This window comes from Ochotona curzoniae, unplaced genomic scaffold, assembly GCF_017591425.1.
Source record: "Ochotona curzoniae isolate NIBS_2020 unplaced genomic scaffold, NIBS_Ocur_1.0 contig_2210, whole genome shotgun sequence".
NCBI lineage: Eukaryota > Metazoa > Chordata > Mammalia > Lagomorpha > Ochotonidae > Ochotona > Ochotona curzoniae.
Window position 1 is genome coordinate 16,885,025 of NW_024465369.1, and position 23,226 is coordinate 16,908,250.

Below are 23,226 nucleotides of genomic sequence, written 5' to 3' on the forward strand. Positions count from 1 at the left end.
CACACATGCCAAAAGAGAGACCATGATAAGTGGCTTTTGAATCCTGGGCCCAAACGTTCTTAGAGTGGAAATACCTCAGCCAATCTCAAACCTGGCCCCTGAGTGATAGTCAGAGCCAAGACAGACGCATGTCCTCCATGGTTCACAGAAATGAACAGACTTAACATCCACATGCTAGAAAAAGTAAGTGCAACATCAATGAGCTTGAGTTAAACAAAGTCCAGCCTTCACAAAGGCCCCTCCTTAGTCTCCTCAGAGGGCTAATATACCAATTAATAGCTATCTGGTTTCCATAGCTACACATTTTAGAGCCATGGGTTTGGAAATTCTGGGCCCAGGATTTCACTCCTTGAGAGCTTGTATGGAGGTTCTAGCAGGGGATTGCAGCTACTTATATACCCTTTAGCAAAGACTGGTGTTCCTTTAGCAGGCATGGTGGTCCTCTTGGACAAAGCATGCAGCTTTGGAAGGCACACACATGGAGTGGTGAGTGAGGAAGGGGACAACCCCTAGCCAGTTAGATCAGCCAAATCCATCCTGGCAATCAACGGGATAACGTCATAGCCAGATCATCCTCACATCCCCAAGACTTGACTCCTAAAGGAGTGACTTAGTCTTTCTGAACTTCCATTTTCTCAATTACAATTGTTGTCAATAACATTTACAGTGGACTGATGAAAAATTACGTAAGATCATGCAAGAAATAGGGTTTTGTAAGTTGTGCAATGCCAGACAAGTGCACAGTATAATAGCTACAATAATAAACATCATTGTAACAGAAAGTAAAAACTCTAGAGAAAAAAATCTGTGTGAGAGACAAAATTCTCCAGTGAAAATCTTTACTGGGATTTGTATTAATTTACCTACCCTTCTCCTTTTAAGCTTTGAAGAATGGAAGTCAATAACATTGATTTTGGATTTGCTGAAAGCATCTACAGAAGTAATTCTAATCTTAGCGGCGCATGGATCTGTTAAAGAATCTGAGAAAGCTATAAAATGCCCATAGACACAACTCCAAAGGGTCCTGGTGTATAATCACCACAGATTAACATCTCCTAAACCACAATTTGTGTAGGATTCCTGCCCTGCCACCTGCTTAGGAGCAACTGGGCCCAGTGCATCTCAATCCTGACATACAGAGGCTTCTGTCAAATGATTTAGATTTGACAAGTAGTAGTTACAAAAGGGCTTCATGGAAATGAAACAACTACGGTCCAATCTCAAATTTTTTTCTCAAAAATAAATTTGTTATAATTCTACCTTTCTATAAACTTTTTAAGGTACCCTTGTGTTTTAAATGATATCCTAACATTGGAATATTATCTTTAAAATCAGAACTGTATCTGAAGATTTGCTAAGGGAAACTGAGTAATTGATTCTCACAGTGAAAAATAAATGTCTGACTTTTAAAAAGATGAATGTAAGACACAAGGGTGGGCCTTTGGGCACAGCAGTCCAGAAGCCTTGGACACCTGCAACCCATATCAAAATCAACAAGTTCAAGTCCCAGCTCCATTCCCAATTCTAAATTCCTGCTAATGTGCACCACAGGAGGCAGCAGGTCTAGCTCAAGTACTTGGGTTTCTATCATCCATGTGGAAGATCCAAAAGAAGTTTTAGGCTCAGGCTTTCGCTGGGCCCAGGCTGGCTACTGGGCATTTGGGAAGTGACCCAGCGGATGAGATCTCTCATCTCTCATCCGCTGTATGTCTCTGCCTCCCAAAGCAAATTGAGTTCCAAAACTAGAAGCAAAGCAAGAATTTAAGATCAGTTATCCCCCTTATCCAGAGTCTTTCCTCCCTTCTTCTCCTTCATGAACCCCAACCTGTTCTTTCCCCCAGCCACCAAGCTATGGAGGGTCAAAGAGAGACGGATCTCTCCATTTCAATGATTCCATCCTGGGGCTTTGCCTAAATCTGGGGAGATATGTTCTACTCAGGGTTGGGAAGATTGCAACTTGTTACCCATGGGGAAGTTATGTTCTTGTCCTTCATTTTCATACAGGAGAGAAGCCAAGAAAAGTTGTAGTCCTTTTCTGCCAGCCACAGTGGCGTCACTCTGCATGTCTGGTCTGCTGTATGACACATGAAGGAGGGACCCTCTAATCTAACACCTTCCTCCCACACCAAGCCCTAGGGTTGTTCCTAACACTTCCTTCCCATTACGTTGCTTCTGGAGTTTGCCAACAGAAACCTGGTGGAAAGAATTTAATTTTGTGCAATGCTTTTTCCCCCAATGTGTTAGCTGAACAGAAGAAAACACATCGAGTCCATGACAAGCTTTGGGTACCCTTTGTGGAAATGAACTGACTACATGTCCATAGAACAAGACTGTCCTCACAAGCCATACTCCCTTATCCATAGAAGACACATGGCTTTAACACATGGATTCATCTTCTATTGTCACATTTGCAGCTGGAGATTTTATGAGGTTATCAAACAGAAAGCGGAAACAAAGCTGGTTAAGCATATTTCTCCCTTTTGTTTGTTTTTGAATGGCTCAATATTAGGGTGCCTGATGGCTCTATTCCTCCAAAAGCTATCCTTTCAGAGGGTGGAAGGGGGTCCCAACCAGAATTTTTATTACCCACAGCGAGCCTAGGGCTGTCTTTCTGATTTAATCAAATCTTCTCTGGTGAATCAATGGGGGTCTTCCTAATTTGGTGTGATAGAAGAGTTTCCATGGTTTCAGAGAACCAGAGCCCAGCAACTTCCTGCTGTGGGACAATATGTCACTGTAGGATTTTTTTTTAAAATTCTAGAATCTACTTGAGTATCCAATCAGAAATTCAAACATCTTGTGCTTTTTCTGATTATAAAACTACGGGGGATTAAAGCAGGCACAGAGAAACAAAAGGGATTTCTCGAAAGAATTACAGAACCCATCTTTAGCCAACCATAGCTTACAGTTTCCTCGCCTGGAATGCCTGCTTTTAGGAACACTTCTGTGTGTCCATCCACCTGTAATAGAGCTATCTAAGCGAAACTGAGCCAGGAGACAATACTACCATATAGTCAATGGCTTTAGCCAAAGAAAGCTGGAAGAATTGGTTCCAACATGCGGTGGAAGAAAGGCTGGTCAACAAAACATAGTAGTAACAAAATCAGTGCAAAACATATGATCATTTATCATCTAAACTGGAAAGGAGGCATGATTCAGCAAAGAAATACTGTGGGTATGAACGCATAGGAGTGAGTGGATAAAGTACATTTGTATCTATTTTGGAAGCAAAGAGGATATGATGATGCTGAAACGGAAATCAACAGAGATTGTTAGTGAAAAATACATCAGGAGAGAAGATTCCTACAGATCAGTCACTCTTGGCAGTCCATGTCTCCCTTGTTGGATGGTTTCTTGCTTGATGGACTGCTATCAATTACTCCTCTACTTTACCGTTGCAAGGCTGAAGATTAACCAGTCAAAGCATTGGACCGGGACTGAAATATATACATCTAAACTAACTTGCAAATCTAAATTGGTAGGGGAGGACATGGTAGCACAGCAAGCTAATCTTCCACCTATGGTGGGGGGACAGGCATCCCATATAGGCACCAGTTTATGTTGCAGCTGCTCTACTTCCCAATCTAGCTCCCTGTTTATGGTCTTGGAAATCAGCAGAGGGTGGCCCAAATCCTTGGGTTCCTGTGCCCACATGGGAGATCTAGACGAAGTTCCTGGCTTCCAGATTCAGACCAGCCCAGCTCTGGCCATGGGGAGTAAACCAGCGGAGAGAAGATCTCCATGTCTGTCTGTCTCTCTCTCTCTCTCTCCCTGTAATTCATTCAAGTAAAAATAAATATGTCTTTAAATTTTTATTTTATTTTCATGTTTTACTTATTTTAAAAGATTTGTTCATTTATCTATTTATCTATTTATTTATTTTTATTGGAAAAGTGGATAGATAAAAGATGACCCAGAGAAAAAGATCTTCCATCCCCAAGTGGCCTTAACAGCCAGAGCTGAGCCAATCTGAAGCCAGGAGCCAGGAGTATCCTCTGGGTCTCCAATATGGGTACAGGGTACCAAGGCTTTATGCCATCCTCAACTGCCTTTTCCAGGTCACAAGAAGGAAGCTGGATGTGAAGCGGAACAATCAGGACTGCACTGGCACCTACATGGGACCCTTGTTGATTTAAGGCATGGATTTAGCCACTAGGCCATTTGCTAGACCCAAAATAAAAACATTTTAAAAAGATTTTTAAGAACCACTTTTAAGTACTCATGCTGCATATTCAAATGAGATGAAATAAAGTTTTTTTAGTAAGATACCTTTTACAGTATGCATCAAATAAGATGAAAAAGACTCCTTTTTCTTTATTAAATGGCTACTTTAAAACACCTTTTCCTTTTTATTTCAAAAACATAAATTATCTTTCTCCTTAATTTTATTTAAAATATCAATACCCTCGCTGGACTATCTCTGTGCATTGTTTTAAAGTTAATTTGCACTTAAGCCAGGGAAAATTTCAGATTGGTAGTATTCCTGTTAATGAAGTTATACATTTAGGCAATCTGTAATATCAGACACTAGGAACACATCACAGAACAAACTCCATCATTTGTATCTTTTCTTCTCTGGTTTCTACTCAACAAATAATTCCCCTTAAAACATATTTAGACAAAACAGAAATCTTCACGTTCCATCAAAATTGAAGCAGAAGACCCAGTGGAAACTCAACTCAAACAAAGGGCAAAAAAGAAAGAAAAGGTATTCAAAGACAGCAGTATCCCAGGAGAAAGTGGCCTGACTTGGAGCAATTTAAAATAGGAATTTTTCATAGGCCTAGTCATGTGTTCAGCATTTGTCTCTCTGCATTCTTTGTCAGGGCTGCATTCCTCAGAGACAGTTTGCCAGCCTAAATATAGGCAAACTAAGCTCTTGGCTGGGCCCTTAAAAGTTACGAAGCACACTGCCCACAGTTGTCAACTAGGCTGTGTTTAGGAGCCCACTCAATGCGTTCCTACTTCCCCCAGTCTTACTGAGAGCACTGAACTCTACGGGATCTTCACACTGAATTAAGCCAGATCCTTGTGCAAGTGTGTGGTTGCTTGGTTACTCTGTTGGTGCATATTATTCCCATAAGAAAAAATGTCAAGTGCTGTTAAGGATAGGAGTCTGCTTTCAAAATGTGACTTTCACATGTGTCAATGACTGATCCATCAAGCTAGCTAGATGTTTATTCGTTCACCATGATCATCCATAGGTTACTTTCACAAAACAGAATTTTCAAAACACAGTGTGCTGGGTCTATATACTTACCTTGCTCACTTGGTTAGTTACTTTCTTGGCAAATTCTATGTCTGGAGGATCGGCCAGAGATGTGAATTGAGTTTGCTGTTCAGCGTGACCCTTTTTGTAGGCAATCTGACAAAAGACAAGCATGTTTGTGAGTCATAGGCAATTATTCTATTTCCAGTTTTCAATGGTTAGCATTAAAAAAAAATTTCATCTTTATTTGATGTTTCATATTTTACTGTGCCATATTACCGGACTTTATCCTTAGAGCTGTCACATGCCCTTGCTATCAAGACTGATGTGCGTTTTCTGTTCCTCTGGATTCTCCCCTTTCTCTAGGACTCTTAGGCCTGGATCTGTTTCCTTTCATATCATGATTTACAATTGTAATTATTCTCTCTTAACCAATGTTTTTAACTTAAAAGCCATCTTTTTAGCACATCCACTTAACAAATCCCCGTCTTTGGCCCAACTGAACCACATACTTTCTCTATTCTTATACATAGGATGCTAAGTGCTGTTGAAGAAAATCACAAAATTCTGTAAATTGGGCAATGTAACTTGACTAGCAGGAGTAAGAAGAATCAAGCCTCTGAATCAAGCACTTAGCTTGAAATGTACAAGCCTGGAGCTGACATTGTTGTCAAGTACATTCAGCTGCTGCCTGATAGTTTGGCATTCCATATCAGAATGCCAGTTCAAATTTGGCTGTTCCACTTCTGAACTGATTCTCCACTAAGACATCTGAAAAGACAACAGAAAATGGCCCAAACACCTGTGCACCTGTCATCCATGTGGGAGACCCCAACAAGCCCTGGGCTCCTGACTTTGGCTTTTACCAGTCTGTCCTTGGGCTCCGAATTAACAGATCTTGATCTTTCTGTCATTCTTTATTTCAAATAAATAAACTCTATGAGCCTACTCAGTGATATGTCCGGTGAGCAGCTTGCTTGGGACTTTGTGCTCAATACTCTGGCATTTGGCATCCAATTGTCATTTGTTTTCAGTGAAGCTTCACCATTCCATTTTAAATTCCTGATCAGTCTCACTCACAGGGCTACTGTAAAATTCAATAAGGTTTTTTAGTCTCCCAATCGACTCTCACATTCCTTTTTATAGTGTAAAGAAATACAAGACACATTGTTCTCCACACTGATCCCTGCTTTGCTACCCATGACCTAGTGCGGAGAGAGACAAGTCCAGGATGTCATTTCCTTTAGCCTCTCATTGTACTTAGTTCATCCACTATCCCTCCTCTTCCTCACATCCTCCATCTCCTTCATGTCTCCCTTTCCTTTGATCTCTATCACTGTAAACAACTGTGGTATCCATGAATTATAAATCCCTTCATTTGTGCTCTCCTTTTCTTCATTACTCATTTCTCTGGCTTTTTCTTCCAATCTTGCCCTCTACCTGACATAATGTAGAGATTTCTAGAAATTCCCAGACACACAAAGATCTCAAGTGCCAAAGGAACCTGTCCATGCTCTTCCCTCTCCATGGAATGCCCCAACTTTACTCTTCCCCCTGCTTTTCCTCCACGTCTCAGGATGAGAGGGACTCAGTCGCCCCCCCCCCCCAACCCCTTGACTTCTGAGGCAAAGTGTCTTTCTTCAGGGATCTCACTCAACTTGATCCTGATCTCCCTCAAAGGAGCCAGTGGATGGCACTGTAACAGGCCATTTACATATCCGTCCCTCCTGAAACTGTGAGCCTGGGATGGCAGAGGACATGGCCACTCATCGGCAATCTTTGCAAGTCTGCACAATTCCTGGCTATAGCAAGGATTTGACATCTGACTTCTGAATACATGTATTTCATACTGAGGCCATCAGGGAAAACCTGAAGAGGAAAATCATCCTTGCATCTCTTCTTCTGCACAACTGGGAAACTTCTCTACTGACTTTCCTTCCACATGGTAGCATTCTTGATAAAAGTAAAAGTTGGACAGTTCCAAAATCCCAATCATCTTCAGCTATATCTCCTAATAATAGCTACCTAATGCTTATAACAAAGGATTTCCTGAACATTAAATCAATTGAGATTAAAACAGACATTAAAGTGCATTTATAGAAACTCCACTGCTTACTTTCTTTTAAATAAGTGAAATTTTAATTTTAGGTATAAGGCAATTGGGATTTTCCATGGTTGGTTAAGTCTGTGGGGAGAAAAGGATGTTCAAACAGAAGTACTTATTAAGTATGACATCCTGTCAAGAAATTTCAGAGAAATCAAATCTGCAAGTCTTTCTTTCTCAGGAACCTTGTTTAGAATTCTGTCCAGGTAGAATTCTGGACTCCAGATCAGTTTGCAATATTTTGTATCTGCTTAGATAATGAGAAAGACATGATGAATACAGTTACAAGGGATCAAGAAGAAGGTACAGGAAGGAAGATGGAATCCCTAAACACAAGCTGTTCACCTGAAATCTCGGGGCCTACTCAGTAATGTGCTGTGGGAACAGAAGCCAGCATAAGCATTGGAAAAATTTAGTGTTGACATCAGTATTAATAGGCATATTGGTTATCTGACACTTAGAACACATTCCATCTGCATTAATAATAATAATAATAAAAGATTGTACCTTAATTGCCAAATCTTTGTAAGGAATAAAAGGGAAGATCTTATTTCATTATGTTTATTCTCCTTCATTGTGTGTTCCTTTGTGATATCTCAAATATGTGGTCAGCTTGAGTTATTCAAAGTCTTTAGCACTGGAGTGGCACAGAAGTGACCCCCTCATCTCTCCATTTTATGGGCAAAGGGAGGCATCAAGAGATTAACTGTCTTCTTGGAACTTCTCCCTGGACTCATGACAGGGCATTTTCTGGTTCCCTGTCAACTTCCCCGTTGGTTCTCTCATCCTGTTGCTGGCTCTTCTCCAGATATCCTTCTCATGGGTGTCCTCCAGCTCTCTGCCCTTGCCCATTCTTCCTCCCTTGTATACGCTTATCTTCAGCTATCACTTTTGCTCTGATCTTACAACTATGTAACAGTACTAAATTTCTAAACTATCCCCAGAATGCCTTGATCAGAAAATTTTCATTATCTCAAGTTCATTTCTCTCTCGACTAATGCACCTCTACCCCTATTCACCCAGGCCTCCAGTCTATGGATAGAAGTTCATCCATGGCTCCTTTCTCTGTCACTACTTTTCTATCTTTTCAGGTATGCATGTATCATGGACTTCCAATAAACAACTACCAACCACTTAATAAAGGCCAGATGTCAATGTGAATTCTTGAAATGAGGACCCAAAAAGCTAACGTTGAAAGAAAATCATGATACCTACACACCTAACTTGGCATGATATACCAGCTGACTTCAAAATCTTCCTATGCCTTACTTGTTTCCTTATTTACTCTTATTTACAAGGAAAGTAGAATGGAAATGTGTCTATTAATTTTCAAGTGATAACTTTGGAGACACCATTATGTTAATTTCAGTTCAAGACAACCTAAAACTCTGGAATCCTCTGGAAAAAAAACCCATCAAGTCTTAGTTGGCTTATTTAAGTCTATTAATCATCAGGAAGTTCCAGAAGTCTAACTGACAACTCAGTGCCAACACATATTATTTTATAACACTGTGTTCTGGGAAGACTACAGTGGTAGTCTTGGGATTTTTAGCATCACATTCAACAAATGTAACAGTCAAGACACAAAATACCTCAGAACAAGACAAAGCTCTAGGTCCAACCTGCTACTGTTGCTGCAGCTGCTTTCAACATAAGCACTCCATTGGGCCTTTTTAGTTGTCCAATACACATTTTCAAGGTCTAGCATATTAAAATTCTAGCAAATGGGAGTAGTGGGTTTTTTTTTTCTTTTTTTTTTCTTTTTTTTTTTTTTTTTTTTTTTTTTTTTGCTAACTCTGCAGTCTCTTCTGTGTACCCCAGGGCTAAGAGCTTTTTTGTAATAATTTCACACAGTTTGCCAAGTAAACCAAAGTCTCCCAAGCAGAAAGGAGGCACATTACAATTCAGACTTCAGACTTGATGATCAGTATAACATAGAAGACTCCTATGATAATATTGCTTACTTCGCAGATGTGGGGAAACAGCTGTGACTCTAGTAGTTTTTGTTTAATTGTCACTCCATTGTCACAGAACGTCTTCAACCAAAGCCAAGGGCAAAGAAGGATACAGGTTCCAGTAGGAATATGTGTCTTGGGACCATAATTCTGGGCTCTGCCAATAACTAAATGATCTTAGACTCAGGGTCACTGCCTAAGAAGGGGTTGGACTAAATTGTACTTAACATAAAGTATAAGTATCTAACTTAAGTTAAACATCATCATTATCCTATTACTAGACACCTTTCTCTGCCTTATGGCATTTGGTCTTTTTAAAGCAAGGGATGCAATGAATTTCTGGTCAGAATACTCAACTGCAGTTTTCCTGGTTCCACCTTTCTAAAAGATGCTGACTGCACTTACATCACTGAGCGCTTTCTGGGCTTGGGCAACCCTCCTCAGTTCCGGACTATCGTTATACGGGTAAAACAAACTTTTGTCTGCTTCCCAATCTTCAGTGTAAAGTTTCTAAACCAGAAAAGAAGGAAAAGGTATGAGAAAGCAAGATCATCTTTCTGCAAAATACAAAGCTTTTATCCCATCCACTTATGGCAAACCAACCAAAGCAAGCTGCAGGAAAAGGTAAATAAAATTCACAGATAACATCCCCCTGGCTGTTTACCCAAACCATTTTAAATAAAAACTTATCTCATTTCTCCTAATAAATTTCATTTGGAGTGGGGAAGATGCGTCTGATTTTGTTTTATCTCCTCTCCATGACTTTACTGCCTCTGGCAATAACTGCTAACATGGGTGCCAGGAGCCAGGATCGGCTCTCAGTTCATCACAAACTAAATTTGTTATATGAGGGTCAACATGGGATCTACAGAGTTACCATGAGGATGCTTTGGCTGGTTCCCAGGTACATCATCATCACCCCCACACACTCCCCGCCCCCCTGATTGCTCAAGTTCCCAGAAGACTGTCTAGTGCACTGTCCTACAGTCCTCCCAACCCATCCTTGCCCAGCCCCTTTCCTTCAGTCCCACATACCTCCAGGTTATTCACAGAAAAAAATCAGGAACTTCCTTCTGGATTACAAAGAGTTAACTAGGTATTTTTTTAGTTGTCTGATAAAAGGATACCAAAGACAAAAAAGTGGTGATAGAGAAGCCACTATGACACAGTGGATTAAGACTCCCCTCATATGACTCCAATATCACACACATAAGTGCCCGTGTAAATTCTGGATACTTCACTTCTGATCCAGCTTCCTGCTAATGCACCTGAAAAGGCAGCAGAAAATGGCCCAGTTCTTTGGGTACCTGTCATCTATGTGGGATATCTGAATAGAGTACCTGGCTCCTGGTTTTTGGTCTGGTCCAGCCTTGGCTTTTGTGGCCATTTGGGAAATGAATCAGTAGATCAAAGATACTTCTACTTCTTTGTGTGTTACTCTGCTATTCAAATAAATAAATCTTTAAAAGAATTGATGATGGAGCAGAAGAGCAGAGACCCTTACCTTGCTGAACATGGCTGTGTTCTTAATGGCCTGAACAAGTTCAGGGGCATCAGGGGGAAGCAAGTACTTATCCTTGGTGTCTTCCCAGTTCTGTTTGTATAAAACCTAGACAGAAAGTACAGAGGAACCAAGGATTAATGCTCCACCCAAGGTCATTATTATCTAAAGAACAAAGGGAGAGTTTGAGCAGTGTCCTCACACAGACTACTGCTGTCAACATCCTCTAGAGTTATTCTGCCTTAGTAAGCTTTTGACTTAAAAATTTCCATGATTTTGAGCCTATCACAGTAGCCTAGCGGCTTTAAGTCCTTGCTTTGCATGTGCCGGGATTCCATATGAACACTGATTTGTTTCCCATGTGCTCTACTTCCTTTCTAGCTCCCTGTTTATGGCCTGGAAAAACAGGATAGGATGGCCCAATACCCTAGGACCCTGCACAAAGTTGGGAGACCTGGAAGAAGCTCTTGGATCCTGGCTTTGGATCATCTCAGCTCCAGCCATTGTGGTTGCTTCTATCTCTCCTTCTCTCTAAATCTGACTTTCCAATAAGAATAAATAAATCTTTAAAAAAAAAGTCCACGTCTTAAATTAAATCATGATTCTGATTCTCTATAGATCCCTCTCAAAGACTGTAATCAATCATTGGGGTCAGTTTGGCTGTCAGACATGTTTCTTTTGACCCACAGGGTAATTTGAAATTTGGAAATGTCTCATAAAAATTTACCTCTTACCCACCCTGAACTCTTTTAAACAGAAATAGGAGATTCCAGAAGCATGGGACTGTTTTCTGCATCAACTGCCTCGTGCTGGGACCTGTGGCAGATCACGAGCTCTCTAATCCACCCACAGCTCTCCAGTCAACTCCTCAGTCTTCTATGCAGCCTCCCTGGGGCACGTGGGCACTCCACTCACCGTCCCGAGGACTGGCAAGCAGGCTAGGCCTGCCTGGTGATCCTCCGCAGAGGACAAAGCAGAGGCAAGGCATATGCTGTTTTGCAGACCAGCCTATCCACACCATGGCCTTACCTTACTGACTTGCTGCGACACTTTCTTTGCATGTTCAATGTCCTTTGCTTTTTCATCTACGTGACAAATAGTTTTAGCAACATCACCATCCATTCGATACTTAATCTGCAAAAATAATGTGTAATTAGAGTTCAGGACAGGCGTGAATATGTGACTACTAAAAGGATATACGAAAGAGCATTAACCCAGTGATTAGGCATAATCATCACATCATGAAGCATTTTAGCTAGAGGATGGCAACATTCAAAGATCCACAAAACACCTACATCTCCAGCTAATCTGCTTTCCTCGCTGCTTCTTAGGCTCATGGTTCTCCGACATGGAGGACCATGTTGACTGACTTGGAGTATCCATCTGAGTTTCCACTCAAGATAAAGCAAGCTTTTATAAGTCTCTCTAGGATCACGGATGCGGCAACCTAATGCACAATTGGTGTTTTTTTTTCAACTTAGGTGTAGCTTCCAGTAATTCCATTCCCTATTCTCTACAAATCCTTAGAACTCTCCATCCCCAGGGATCCACACATTCTTTAAAATCCTCGTCCTCTTTCCAAGCCATACAACCCACCTCACTAAGTTGATCCTGGACTTTCTTGATTCTGCGAAGTTCTGGCGTATCGGATGTGCTGGCATATGGCTGTCCTTTGGCTTTCTCATAATTCTCCTTGTATTTATTCTGAAAAGAATGGCACATACTAGCCTACAACCTCTCAAGGTAGCAGCAGGAATTTAAGGCAACATACTCATTTCCCATCATAATTATCAGTACAGAAGTTTTTTTCCCCTTCCCTGACCTTCAAAAAAAAAAAAAAAGATTTTCTAATTGCTCCTTCTAAACACAATTGGATCTCAGAAATCGTAGAAATTCATTACAGCCTATTTTCCTGGAAATGTCTTGAAATGATTCTCGTTTTTTCCCCAAAATTCATATATAAGAAGTCCGAGTCTCAATTGCTTTAGAAAATATAGAACTTGAGTTAAATCTCTAAAGATTTGATTACTAATACAATGCAAAAATATTCAGAGGTTGCTACTAACCCACAGCAGTTTAAATTAATTCAGCCAGTATCTTAGTTACTCAAAGTCTGAATTACTGAGTATTATGTAACTGAATACAGTATTTTTAATTCTGGTAAATATACAATGAATTGTTGCTTTTTAAACAATGTCCATAATGTCATTAAAATTTCAAGAACTCAAGTCAACAATGTAAACTATGCTACTTACTTGTTAAGTACCCACTTTAAAAATATAATAGACCTCTGCAGGCTTTCTGTTCAGAATATTAAAAAATTCTAGGGTCATATTGCCTGAATTAACGAGGTTTTATGGTAACAAGTTGGCACAAAAAATTTTTTGTGGAATATTGCAGGGGTAAAGGAGGAACTAAAATCTTGTTTTAGAAACCTAGCTTTTAGACCATTCAAGGATCTGAACAAATTGACCCAATGGAGTGCAATTAACCAAGAGAAAGATTAGCCAACCATATCAAGATGCTTTTGATACATGAACTTCAGTCCCAGACAATCCAAAATTCTCCTGCCTTTCATTTGTTAAGCCTCCAGACACTATACAACCAAGCCACTGAGTCAGACCTCTGCTAACCATGAACCATTAGCATACTGGATATACAGAAATGGGTCTAGATCAGGTTTTAGTCAGTTTGACTTGCAGCATGTGGGAATCTGAAGACTAAGAACCATCGAGCACAGTGATTCTCAACCTGCACATTAAAACCATCAGGGAAGCGTTTCAAACTGCTTCCGCAAAGGTTCCCACCCCAGACCAATATAACCAGAATAGCCTGAACATGCTATTTTAAAGGTACCAGAGGATTCACTGTGAGGCCACACTTAAACTCTCGGACTAGGGCACAAACATTATGGTTCTCAATTCTAAATGAGTCTAGTCTGCCCTTGGCTTTCTAAGCTACATGTTCCTCACTGCTTTAACATCTTAGAGTTTTACATACATTAGGTAGCTCTGGGCAGACTGTGGCACAACGAGTTTAGCTGCTACTTTAGATGCCCACACCCCATATAAGAGTGCTGATTCAAGTACTAGTTCCTTTGTTTCCAATTCAGTTTTCTGTCAATGTGCCAGGGAAGGTCGCACAAAGTGCCCCAAGTGTTGGGGTTCCTGCTACAAGCTTCAGCTAGCTTTAGGCTATCAGCTTAAGCCTGCTTTAGCCCTGGTTGGTGCAGGCATTTGGGAAGTGAACCAGCAGATGAAAGCCTATGTTCACTTATTGTGTGTTTGTGTGTGTGGTCTTTCTCTACACTCTCAACCCTTTCAAATAAATAGAGGCTAGCATTGTGGCATACCAGGTAAAATATCACTTGTGGCACAGGCAATCCACAGGGACATAGCCTAATGTCCTAGTTATTCCATTTCCAATCCAGCTCCCTGCTATTGACCCCAGAAAAGTGGAGAAGGATGGTCAACTACAGGTGTCCCTTCCCTGCATATGAAAGATCTAGAAAAAAGCTGACTTCAGTTTGGCCCAGCCCTGGCCTTTGTGGACATCCAGGAATAGGCCAAAAGATAGAAGATTGATTGATCTCTCAAATTCCTTTCTACTAAATAAATATTTAAAATAATAAATCTCTAAAAAGTAAAAAGAGGCTCCTCTACTCAGAAATAGTTTAAATGTTATTTAGTTTTCATGAACCAGCATCAAATACTTATTTATGATTTTGTTACACTAGTTTAACTAACCCAGAACAATACAGTTCCACTAAATCCTTGACAATTGACCTCTTGCTTATTTTCCAAGAATAATTTCAATAAGGATGCTTTCCCTGATGCTGCAATGGTGCAAGTAATTACATCAATGGAAAATATAAGTCACAATAAAAAATGTGTTATTGTACAGTACATTCTGCTTCATACAAAGCTGAAAAACAAATCTAACCATCATGTGAAACAGGCCTTTAATTAATGCTAAAACCAGGTGCACAGAAGCAACTGCTTTGAGCTTACTGAGCTGAAAAGATCCTGCATTTTCTGACTGTGTGCAATGTAGGGGGTCATGAACTTCGAAGAGTCCACTTTCTTCCGGATGATCTTTTTCCTCTCCACTGGCTTGGCCTGCACCGGCTCTGCCAGTGCCGGTTTGGAAGTTTCCGATTGCCCATAGTCAGATGTGGTCCTTGTTGTTGTAGTTTCGTAGATTTCTGTTATTGTCTGAAAATGTGACACACAGTTAATGGTTAATATTATTATGGAATTATTCTATTTTTGAGTCAGATTTACATTTCTGGTGTTACTTCCTCATATCTCCAACAGGCCAAGGCAGGAAACCATACACTATTTCTACCTACAGGCCCATCAGGTCATATGAATCTGAATATTGATTCTCAGAGAAGATACAGAGTACAGTGGTTATTCTTTCTCAACCTACAACACAGCTTCAACATGGAACTTATAAAAAGCCATTCAAACATTTCAAAGTGCAACAGCAATCAGAAACAAGACATTCTCCAATATTGGAAAATCTTCTTAAGTTTCATTGGAATTAAAGAACAAAAGATCCAGAAAATGGAATAAGGTTCAAATTGATGACTGCAATATTAACTTTTAAGTGATCAATAAAAAGTAAGTGGCTTATTCCATAGTCATTCCCCACTGTGGTATGAGATAAACGACGAGAATGAAAAAACATGAATCACTGCAATATTATAAATGACTACCATTTAGTGAGTTAAAAGATAGTGTGAAATCAGTGCCCTTTACACCAAAAAATGCTTGGGTGGGCAAAAATAATGACAATGTAATAGAAAATTATCCTCATAACAGTCTTCCTTATGTAGTAGGTTGGAAAGTACAATTTCAAACAACAGATTATACTAGAAGAAAAGACATCTTAGTGGTGGAGTCTCAGCCAAGGTTAAGGATGCTGGCTGTTGGGGTAGGCTCAGGTACAGCAGTTCACCAGGGACATCCACATTCCAGCTGGAGCACCTGAAATTGAGTTCTGGTTGTGCTCCTGATTCTATCTTCCTATCAACATGTGTACTGGGAAGCAGCAAGTGGTGACTCAGTTTGTGCCTGCGACCCACATGGGATATCCCGCTTGAATTTCCAGCTCCTGGTTTTGGCTTGGCTCATCCTTGTTTGTACCAGGCATCTGAGATGTGAACCAGTGCATGTAAGATCTGTGTCTGTGAGAGAGTGTGTGTGTTTTGATCTAACTCTCAAGTAGATGAAAATAATGTTTCTTTTAATATAAAAAAGAAAAAGAAACAGTAATTAAAGTTGGTAACTATTGCTAAAGGACTATACCATTATAGTAATATGGGGGAAAATGGTGGGTGAGGGGAAAGAATTGGAAAAAGGGGAGGAGAAAGAGAAATCCCTATACCTACAAAACTGTATCCTGGAAAATAATAATTTAAAAATACAAAAAGAAAAATATTTCATTATTCTCACAATGTCTTTTCCTTCATAGCCAATATACTAAAAGTAGAGCTCAAGCATTGATTATGAAATCAATAATCTAATACGGAAATTGTACATCTATGCAAGCTCCTCTTTAGTATTGTCTAAGCATTGCTAATAGGTTGATTTCTGCCCATTACTATTGATGCAAGGTTGACCATGATAAACTAACCTGAGGATCAATGCAGATGTTAGTTTCCTGCCATTGCAGGCAATTAGAGCAGGCGCCAGAATTAGTCATCTCCACCACAGCTCGTCACGCTCATAGAGAAAACAGTCTAGAAACACTAGAGATGGATTTCACATGGGGATAAGGTGGCAAGGTGGGGGTGGGAGGAGTTCCAACTTGGAATATTTACGGAAATAGTTTCCCCAGAATTCTTCAGTACTAAAATATGAGCAGGATTTCATTCATCATCAGGACCAAAGCTTTAGGGCCACCATCCTGGGGACTCAACAATGAAACAGCTGGTCTGTATGCCAACTTAAGGCGAGGGCCATCCCTCCTACTGTGGTCAGAGACCAAGAACAGCCACTAATACTACTCTTGTTAGTACTGTCTCCACGAGAAATGACCTGTGAGCAACAAGAGAGACAGTGCCCTGCCATCTTAGATAGATCAAGTGACAAGAGCAGCGAGGCCACCTGCCAACAGGTAATATCTGTTTTCTCATCACCAGTGTTTGGGCAGAGCTAAGTGAGTGATCCTCCCATAAGTAATGCTTTTTGCTATCTTCGTGGACCCTGGAAGTCTGAGAGAAGTTTCTTTTTGCCTTAATGAGAATCCTGTTTACGCAGGTGTGGCCAAGCCTTACCTCTCCTGGCACTTCTTCATAAATTGTCTCTTCCGTGTAGTACTGTGAATAGAGCACAGAGGCAGCGACATGAGAACCAGAGCAGACATCTCCTCCCCTCTGCCTCCTCTGCATCTCTGAGAGCCTGTTCCTAGTTGGCGCTCATTTTCACTGCTGGAAACTTCCTGAAAGCTAAAATAATCTTCAGACTGGACAAAGAGATGCAGAGACAAGTGAGACCTCTCAGACTTTTTCAATCAGGGGAAACCAACTTACTGGGTCAAATAAATTCTTAGGATTTGCAGAGAAAGAAATATGCTAACTGTAGCCTGAGTGTATGGTCGGACAAGAAGGAGCTATGATCAAACTGACTCCTTACTAACAGCAAAACAGAAACCCCAGTATGAACAAAATGCCTCAATGGATTATATCATGGAAATAAGGAGATCCAAAATTATTTACTCATGTCAGTTATTCCTCTACATCACTGAGTAGTACAGAACAAGAACTTCCACAGTCACGGATGAGTCCTTTCCCACAGTACGATGGTCCCAAACAGGGTACAAAGACGGAAATGTGGAGACAAGAACACCAATAGGACACCTTATCACATAACATGGGGAAGCTAGGCTGCCATTTGCCACTGATGGCTCTGAGCTGCCAGCAGCCAGGATCCGAGACTGAGCCTACTTTTGTCCTAGGTCTGACATCACCAGCAATAAATAGATGCACAGAGAAACTGGCTGACATTTTGTTTTAGATGTGTAAGGGGAGTGGAATCCTGTCCTGGCCTTACCCCATTCTGCAGGGTGCATGGAGGGAAAGGCTCCTACAGACTCAGGCACGCAAAGGGATAAAGAGCAAAACATTTGGCTCATTTTCTCAGTCAACAAAATGCATCACATTTTATGCTTCTGTTTTTTCATATCTTTGCCATTGGGATATACTGTAGGGAAGGGAAAATGCTGAGAGGCACGATGCACCCTAAGTGGTCGTTCTCGGGCCCTGGTTCCCTGAACCGTCATTCAAGCAGCCAAACGTTGACAACAGTTGCTTACTGCTCTACTTCCTCCGCAGTCACAATTACATGAAATTTGCCTTCTGTCCCTGGTCCTTGTGCTTTAGAGCTTTGTTTTAATTTTGCCTTTTTCCCTGCATGTCCTCATACAGAGCAACAGAAACCACATCTCTTCAACACAGAGAATTGTTTTGTTATACTTTCATTTTGGAAGAAAAGGATATTAGGACATATGATTTTGCTGCTGACACTACATGGACTCACTCCTTTGGTCCTAGAAAACATCATGACTTGAAAGAAATATTCAACTACAATGAATGATTCATAACTATTTTGGATTTTCTTAGCACCCATATAAAAGCTATGCTTTGGGAGCCATTCAATTTTACCTTTGCTAGGCACTCTCATAGTTTAGAAAAAAAAATAACAAAACAGACATTATCCAAATGGTTGGCATTCACTTGTATGCCAAATCCCACTTTCTCATTTTTTAAAGAGCTGTGACACTAATTAGATCCTTACTGCTTTCTCTTTCTTTTCAACTTTAAGTTTGAGTAAAGAGCAACAGAACACATTTCAGATGGCCAAGTTCCCCGGGAAATATTTTTAAAGCTCAATTCTTTCTGTTTTCTGAACTCTTCCCAACTATTTTTTCAAATCTTCCTCCATCTCACTCATGATTTTTTTTTTAAGTCAGAGACCCCAGTTCAGCGCTTTCTGGTAAGCAGCGTATTAGTTTAGCACCTGCTGGTCAGAACCAGAAGCAATCGTGAGAACAAAGTGACAAGAAGAGGATTCCAAAAGTAGTACAGAACCCTCTATTATTTTATGGACATACTGTTAAATCCCTAAAGTCTAGCACTAAGATAATTTCCAGGGAAAATGAGCAGAAATATTTTGAGAAATACAAAGGACATTTAAGTCAGAGGTTTCAATTGTTCCTGGTATTATTACCATTGGAAATATAATTTATAACTGCGTGTTTGATACTGATGAGTCTGACCCTTTGGAACCAAAGTAAAATGCTCTCTGGTGATAATATTGAACATGGAAGATCACCATCTGCATTTTAGGAGAGAGATCAATGTTATTGCTATGAGACTCCTTCAATGTGACAGGTGGTGTTCCTCTAGATCATTCATTAACAAAAGCAATTTTATTTGTAGAATAAACTACAGTTTTCATCTAGATTAGCTTGATCATTAATGTAATTTTCCAAAGACATTTCAGGGTACCTTCATCTCAAATTTTGAATAGCCCTTATCATCCATTTTAGCCTTTTGAAAAAGCATGGATTTTTAAACCCACCTCTAAAAGCCTCAGATTTTCATATTTATATCATCATCATCATCAGTACTTTCAGATTCATGGCAATCTATGCTGATTACAGTCCCAAGTCTTTAGATTTCTACAATGTGAAGCTAAAGGGAAAACAGTAGCACGATAAAAACAAAATGACTAATGTATCAAGTTGAGCCCAGTGTGGTCTTTTTTCTAGTTTCAAATTCAAAAACAATATAAGTCTTGTTCTCAAGAGTGAATATAAAAGGAACAGATGGAGAAGTGTGGTCTCCACAGTCACTTAGGACCTGCTTAAGTGCGTGTGTCCACGTGTGTGCATGCACATACTATAGAAATCATACATGTAGGTAACCTCACCTGTGGGATTATTCTGAATGTTTAACCCACATTGCCCCGACAGCTAACCAAAAATTTCAAGCCAGGAGTCAACAGCGGTTCTTTTCCCTCAGTTGCTATGCTGAGAATCATAGTTCAGCCTTCAGACCTTTCTCTTCATCACTTCTGTTCTTCGATCATTGGAATTAGAAACCAGGGAAGAAGGCAACTTTACATCACAAATTAAAATCCACCTATACTTTATAGGGTTTTTTAAAGGTTTTAAGAAAAGCACAAGTGGGAAACATTGATATTTCCTTTCAATTCTTAATCCTACATAATTATAGTGAAACTGAATGTAACAGAGTTCTTTCAGACTTTAACAAGGACTCTTTGTGAAATTATAATAGACAATGTGTTTTTTGAATGATTTCTTCACCTACACAGCTAAGATCATCACTACACAAAACTCCTTGCTGTCAGTTTTTTATTTAACTCTTACCTCCACCACCTCCTCATATTCTTCGTCATCTGCCATTTTCCCAGAGTAGTAGTGGCACCTACAAACTTTTCATATGCCATACAAATGAAAATACATTAGAATCTATCCTCAGCACAGAACCATTTTATATTATTATAAAAACAGAAATTAAAACTAGTCTATTTCTTTCCTGTCTTAGGAAAAACTTTTAAAAGTATAAGCCTAAACAAGAGAAGCCTCAGATCTATCTCCTTATTGCATCAGTATTTGGATTAAGAATTTCTACTTCTACACGAAAGTTAAAGTTGTAAGAGCAAATTGAGGTAAGGGAAATGAAGGACTTTGAACTCAAGGAAGACAGAATTTAAATTTCCAAACATTTGAAGGAAAAAGACATTCTTCAGGCCAAAGTTTTGCTAAAAGGGATGTCAATCTGGCTTTTGAAAAAAGTTAACAATTGTTCCTTATCACAGTAAATTTGGTTTATATTCTGCTCCAATATACCATAGACATTACATCTCATGATAATTAAAGCACATTAAAAAAAACTACCAATAAATTTTAAATGAAAACCAGAAACCTCAAGGCAACAGGCTTATTTTTGTCTTGAACACCATTGGCTTGTGTGAATTTTTTCTCTTCTTCTAGCTCCGACCAAACCTGAAAAATAACAAGATTTTGTAAGATTGTCAGTCTTGGCCCAGGCTTCTAATTCGGGAAGAAATGAAAGGCTGTCCCAAGGCCTTCCCAGTTGACGCCAGAGAGTGGGACTCTGGCTGCAAGTGGGTGATGACTTGGAGCAGCTGTCCCTTCACGGAGAGATGTTTGTCATGTAAACCAATCCCCACGGTGGCTGGTTTTGTTAAGCTAGCGAAACTGCCACTCCTTTGGAGGCAATGAAGCCCAATAGAACAGGATAAATATAGGAACATGGAAAACATAGACCTTTATTTTTTTAATATATTGAGGGGGGGAAATTTTAAAGCAGAAAATGAAAAACAAAAGTGGTTAGACAAGATAGCCAACCTGGTTAAGCAACAAATTGACTAGTCTGACTCTCATCACACATTCTGCACCTCAAAATTAGTAGGCCTTAGGAGAGCAATGGGGTTACAGACTTTAATTTCCATCACTAAGTTCCCCAGTTATAACCCCAATATTTAAAAAAAAATACAATACGCCAGGGGGAAATCAGGGGGACATCCCCCAGAAAGAGCATTACAGAAAAGGCAAAAGCTTGGCCTTACCTTCAGTCTACCAAACAAATTTCCTCAGCAGCAAAGCCTCTCCCAACCTCTCCCCTCCTGAGAACCCCAGGCAAAAGCCGAGAGCCAGTGTGGAGCCTGGGCTCCGAATTATCATGTGGTCCAAGCAGCCAATCACATCTCGAGTTGCTCAAATTTCAGAAGCTAAATATACTAAGTGATCTTCTGAAAACCACCTGTTCATCAGTTCCACTAAAGGATATAGGGTAACAAATTGCTTGCTTAGAACTATTCAAATGCAATGGAATTTTACCTAGTTTTCAGTCTCTGGGATCCCAGTCAGGCTTAGTTTCTCCTTTACTGTGACCCTGTTCAATACCACATCCCTGCCCTGCCCACACAAAAGAATTAGGAGAAAATGAGCATGACTTTGAGAGGCTTTGACCCTCCCATAACCACCTTCTTCGCATCCTTTGCCCCCTCTTCATGGAGGCAAACATTCTCACCCTCGCCAGGTCACCAGGTAAATGTTCCCACTCACACAACACTGAGCTACAGGGAAGTGGCTGGTGTTGATAGGAGAGAAATTGAGGACTTAAGAGCCAGAAAACATCAAACTGACAAGGGCAGTTTTTTAAAATGAGATGCATAAAGCTTTGGATAAAAAAACATTTAATGTGGTGCTAGGTTCAATATTCACTGGGTGTGGAGAGATGAGGTTTCTCTTTTCTGTTACTGAACTGAGGGGTAGGGGTGTCATTCCAAAATCACTGTGTTCATTAAGCTGTCCTTCCCCAGGTAAGGCTGGGCATTCACATCCCATCATATGTGAAACTGGTTTACTGATAAAATTCTCTGGGCTTCTGGATCCTAGAAGTAAAGTATGATTGCATAAACAGATAAAATGGAAATTAGTAAATTACAAGGAGAAAATATGTCCCTATTAGCAAATCAGAACGTAAAACTTACTTTGTAGACACTATCATGATTTCCTTAAAACTTACATATTGGACCCAGTGCAGCAGCTGAGTGGCTAAGGTCCTCAACTTGCATCTGCCAGGATCCCACATGGGCGCCTATTCATATCCTAGCTGCTCCACTTTCCATCCAGTTCCCTGCGTGTGGCCTGGGAAAGCAATAGAGGATGGCCCAAAACCTTGGGACCCTGCACCCACATGGGAGACCCAGAATGGATTCCTGGCTTCAGATCTGCTAAGCTCTAGCCATTACAGCCACTTAGGGAGTGAAGCAGCAAATGGAAGATCTTTCGATCTCCCCTTCTTTCTGTAAATCTGCCTTGGCAGTAAAAAGTAAATAAACTTTAAAATTCTTGGACACTGCAGAATATTCATGGGATAGTATGGATTTCAAAAAAACCCTTACACTAAAATAAATATTTAAATTCAGTTTTACCAGGAACTTCTTGAAGTACCTTTCTATCTCTCAATTCTGTGCTTCCTCTGCTCCTGAGCTATTTTTTAAATTAAAAATTGAATTTTATCTGTATATCTCTGTTCTGACACAGCAACTGAATCACAAGCTGTTGCAGGACAGAGAATTGCTTTCATTCTGGGTTGTTCTTAAAGCCAGACAAAAGCTCTGGGTCACTGACATCTTGGTACAACTTTGAGAAAACATATCAAAAAGTTCAAGTTAAAACTTAGGATTGAATCTTATATTTTAGACCTATGAACTTTTCCTCCTTGCATGATTCATATGGTTGGAAAGTTCAACATCATTTTGTCAGCTTCATTGCTCATCTTGCCTGTTCTCACAGGTCTCATGATCAAGGGATATTTGTATAATGTGAGATGAGTTACTGGTAGCTGCGACCTAAAAGAATTGGGAATTATGTTTCATTATGTGGCTTAAAA

The 23,226-nt window shown here is 40.1% G+C and overlaps 1 protein-coding gene across 2 annotated transcripts in view; it reads right to left on the reverse strand.

The window, feature by feature from the left end:
• The window catches only part of NEB (nebulin), a 189,642-nt gene extending 168,169 nt beyond the window's left edge, over positions 1–21,473 (reverse strand). The window contains exons 1-10 of one of the 2 annotated variants that reach the window (XM_040971562.1): positions 21,395–21,473; positions 20,728–20,807; positions 20,169–20,233; positions 17,053–17,094; positions 14,780–14,983; positions 12,366–12,473; positions 11,799–11,903; positions 10,773–10,877; positions 9,674–9,778; positions 5,261–5,365 (exon numbers count right to left, since the gene is read on the reverse strand). In XM_040971562.1, coding sequence (XP_040827496.1) covers positions 5,261–5,365; positions 9,674–9,778; positions 10,773–10,877; positions 11,799–11,903; positions 12,366–12,473; positions 14,780–14,983; positions 17,053–17,094; positions 20,169–20,204 — 810 coding nt within the window. In that variant the 5' untranslated portion in view covers positions 20,205–20,233; positions 20,728–20,807; positions 21,395–21,473. Of the gene's footprint in view, positions 1–5,260; positions 5,366–9,673; positions 9,779–10,772; positions 10,878–11,798; positions 11,904–12,365; positions 12,474–14,779; positions 14,984–17,052; positions 17,095–20,168; positions 20,234–20,727; positions 20,808–21,394 lie in introns of those variants that run through there. The other variant, XM_040971563.1, reaches the window with a different exon arrangement.
• Positions 21,474–23,226: the final 1,753 nt, after the last annotated feature.